At 41.4% G+C, this 4,410-nt stretch overlaps 1 protein-coding gene across 1 annotated transcript; it reads right to left on the bottom strand.

Annotated features, from left to right (window-relative positions):
* Positions 1-2,740: 2,740 nt before the first annotated feature.
* LOC140145639 (uncharacterized) lies at positions 2,741-4,115 on the bottom strand (the record flags this gene model as incomplete). The annotated part of the gene is given in 3 exon segments (XM_072167329.1): positions 2,741-3,335; positions 3,338-3,421; positions 3,424-4,115. Coding segments are annotated over 3 exon segments (1,268 nt in total), but the record flags the coding sequence as incomplete, so codon positions are not given.
* Between the last annotated feature and the right edge of the window lie 295 nt (positions 4,116-4,410).

The raw sequence follows: 4,410 nt of genomic DNA, 5'->3' as shown, positions 1-4,410 counted from the left end.
TAATTTCAGAGTTTTTTTTCATATATATCACTATCAGATAAAACCACAATGCTTCCATTTACAGTTGTTTTGATCCACACCACTCCACGCCATACATAAATTCTCCCAGTCACATTTCCCCAATATGAAATTTAAAAAAAGGTAAATTTTAATTTTACTTCTTTTAAAGTTTGGCAGAGGCGGGGTTCGAACTCACGGCGCACCACGCCGCTTTGAATATGCTCTATGAGCCTAGCGCCTTAGACCACTCGGCCACTTGTCTTGATGGAATCTACTATGAAACTTATTTGAAGATATAATCGCAACTTCAATATTGGCCTACCACGTGACAAGCAAAAGCAGAAAACGTACCATATTTTGGAATTTTATTTCCCTAAAAACATTAATGTGTATTAAATGCGCTCAATTGTTGTTAATCCGTCAATAGCTGTCAATAAACATGATAAATGCGCGTCTATATGGACAATACATTATATCGATTTTGACATGTGCTCGCACGGTGTCAGTACATTTCCATGGTCAGTAAAATACTATAGAGGAACCTACCATTTTTTCTTGTATACACGTTCGATGTTTTTATCAATTACATAAAAAATCCATTTTAGACTCCAAATGTTTCTTCAGGAAATAAAAGATTAGATTACCATAAAAACGAAACAGTAATCTTTTGCCGGGTCTAATGTTATTTATACATAGAATTTTCAACGTTTTTTTCTATCCTTATTCTTGCTCAATTAAAAAATATTTTTGGCGTATATAAAATTGAAATAAAATTCTCTGCCTCATAAAGGACCTCAAATGTGCCACAATTGGGTATCACGAATCGTTATATATGATGTGCAGTTTATATTCATATTTTCTTTTATACAGAGGATGCTTCAGTTTTGACAGGAAAAATATTTTCTTGAAAACCCTCTCACTCGGTTATTTCAAAACGGTAACCACGCTTCCCTAGAAAGTGCAATAATTTAGCATTAAAATTTTTCTTATTCTAACAGCAAGCGTTTCTAGAATGAATTATGGCGAAATGTGGTGTAGTTTTGATCCTAGTATTAAAATTAGCATACTCATTATCCATTTTTCCCTGACCATTGTGTAAAATGTTTCAGTCATAACTCACATGCAGACAACGTTGTTCACCTCCATCATCGAACTCATGGACCATTATTTTCCGATTGTTTTGATCCCAAATATTGGAATTTGTACTGCACAATAATAATGATGAAACTGCATATTCAAGAAAATATACATAATTATTCAAAGAAGAAGAATCAGCATATCAGCAGCCTAAAGCCAACCATCAATATGAAGGTTTCAATATCAAAGTACACTCAGGAGGGTGAAAGTGCATAGGAACAATGCCGGGAACTACGTCACGCTATTGTTCGACTATTAGGCTACATCATTTTTAACGCATGCGTGTTCGTCAATACAGCTTTAGTCTCCTCCACCTTCGCAACACGGTACGTGGAGTGACTGGAATCACACTGACGGCGGAGGAGAATACTAACTGGTCAGACAATTTAATTCTATCAAGCATATAATACCTGAACAATCACCGTCATTTGATCGATTTACTACAGAATATATTGTATACACAAAATATAATTTTAAAATTGTAAAACTGTTAACTTATATATTTCAAAGTTTAGGGGCCTGAGCTTTCGATCCTAGCAGGATCTTTATCAAAGGCAAAGTGACAAGACAACACACAAACATGCATATATATAGTGACATGGACATAAAGGAAAAGGAAATTAGCAAGACAATAGAAGACATAAGTGGTTCCTGGGAACTATCAATTGGGGCAGGAAGTGGGATGTCATGAATGGAGATGAGAGGGATAAGGAAATGAATGAAGACAATGGGCTGAATAGACAAATGAAAATGTGTGGTAAAAATAAAAACTACAAAAACATAATACATGATGGTGGAAGTAAAAGGGAAATAAAAACTAAAAATAATGAAGTGGATGGAAAATATAAATAACCAAATAGGAAGAAAAAAAAAATTGGGGGGGGGTGGTTGGAATATTATGATAATGAAAACCAAGTTAATCGTTTCCCTCTTGGATGTTGAGACCATGTGGCTGCTGGATGGCACGTAGGCGCTTCATCCAGAATTTCTCCCTGCTGGCACGGACGGTGTCAGGACGGTTACCTAAAGACTCAATCCCTGAAGGATCATGTCGGAGATAGAGTGGTTGGGGAGGTTAAAGTGATCACCAACAGGGGTGTCAAGCTTCTTGGTGTTGACTGTGGACCGGTGTCCATAAAACCGCTTCTTAAGTGCATTCTTGGTTTCTCCCACATAATGTATACCACAAACTCTGCAAGAAATGAGATACACTACATTAGATGTGGTGCAGGTGATGTTGCCCCTGATCCTGTGGGAGGAATTGTTGGAATTACTGGTGACAGAATCCCCTTCTTGGATATGGTCCTTGCAAACAACACACCTGGAATCACATGTGACAGTACCCTGTTGTGTGGAAGGAATAGTATCAGAAAGAGGGGGGAATTCAGCTCTCACAAGAAGATCTCTAAGATTGCGGGGACGTCTGTAGGCCAGGATGGGGTTATCGGGAACCGCTCGTTGTAGCCGATCTGAGGTTTGAAGTATATGGTGATTGTCAAAAGTGATGCTGCGGAGAGGAGGGAGGTTAGGATGAAAAGTGACCACAAGAGGGACTCTGGTATTGGTGTCTTGGCTTCTGGGCTTCTGCTTCAGTACATCTGACCTGGGAAGAGATTTGACCTTGTTGATGGCCTGTTGCACTTTGTGTGCGCTGTGTCCCCTAGTTGTAAGGTTCCTCTTGAGGTCCCTAGCATGCTGTGAAAATTCAGAATCATGAGTACAAATGCGGCGGAGGCGGAGAGCTTGGCTGTATGCTATACCACTTTTACAATGTTGGGGATGGCAACTGGAAGAGTGTAGATACTGGTGACTGTCTGTGGGCTTGGTGTAGAGATCTGTGACAAGGGAGTCATTTTCCTTTCTGATGGTGACATCCAAGAAGTTGACCTGGTGGTGAGAAAGTTCAGATGTGAATTTAATAGTTCTGTGGAAGGAATTGACATGGTCAAGGAAAGTGTGAAGGCTGTCTTCTTCTCTGGTCCAGATGAAAAACACATCGTCAATGTACCTCCACCAAATCCATGGACGACAAGGGGCAGCATCCAACATCTGCTCTTCAAGCCTAGACATGAAGAGGCAGGCGAACGACGGTGCCATGCGGGTCCCCATCGATGTCCCAAATACCTGTAAATAGTGTTCTCCCATGAAGGTGAAATTGTTCTTAGTTAGTACATGATTCATGAGAGTCTTCAGATCATCAATGGGGGACTGGTGTGGTCACTTCTAGACAGCGCTTCACAGGTAGCTGCAATTCCTTCACTGAATGGGATATTAGTATACAGGATGACACATCACAAGTGCCAATGATGGCAGTGCTGGGGATCTGGTCCGTGATGGCTTCAAGCTTCCTGAGAAAGTCCGGGGTGTCGTGTATGTATGACGGAGTCTGTGAAACAATGGGTTTAATGAAGTGGTCAACGTAGAGAGATATGTTCTCAGTGGGGGAACCATTACCGGATACAATGGGTCGATCAGGATTCCCGGGCTTGTGGATCTTGGGGAGGAGATAAAATCGAGCAGCTTTAGAATCTGTAGGAGAAAGAAATGCATGGGCTTTGTCGGTTAATTCATCACGAGCATGCATGTCATCCAGGGTGGTCTGTATCTGTTGAGAGAAAGAGTCAGTAGGATCAGAATCAACAAGAGCATAGTTAGTACGATTGTTGAGGTGCTTCATGGTCTCATCGATGTACTTTTGGCGATCCATGACAACCACAGCAGATCCTTTATCAGCAGGCTTGATGATGATGTCAGTCCTGGTTCTGAGAGACTTGAGTGCCTGGCGTTCCTCACGGGGTAAGTTGTCATGTGTCCTGTGGGAAGAATTGGCAGAATTGTTAACTTGGGAACTAACAACCTGCACGTATGTCTCCATGGCTGGAACCCTGTTCTTGGGAGGGACCCAACTGCTTTTCTTGCGAAAAGGCTCAGGTTCAGATGCTGGCTCATCAAGGAAAAACTCCCGTAGACGTATGCGACGATAGTAGAGAGATTGCGGAGAGGCGTTCACTGGAAACGCCATACGGGTTACGTGTTTCGGCATTTTGCGGGCGACCGTCATAATGCCGTTCGCCGCGAAAATCAAATACAATACATTCATGGTGGCGCTATGCCGAAACAAATATACTATAGATGCCATGCATGCTTTTCTCGATTGGATATAAACAAAGGATTTGAACCGGTGTCCTTCACCGCAATCATGGCGCAGTCCAGTCTATTCAATCAAATGTTGTCATCAACCGGGTCATCAACCTATTTGATCGTGGTGCATTT

The sequence above is a fragment of the Amphiura filiformis genome, unplaced genomic scaffold, assembly GCF_039555335.1.
Source record: "Amphiura filiformis unplaced genomic scaffold, Afil_fr2py scaffold_503, whole genome shotgun sequence".
In the NCBI taxonomy this organism is placed as follows: Eukaryota; Metazoa; Echinodermata; class Ophiuroidea; order Amphilepidida; family Amphiuridae; genus Amphiura; species Amphiura filiformis.
This window is presented reverse-complemented; position numbering and strand designations above follow the sequence as displayed.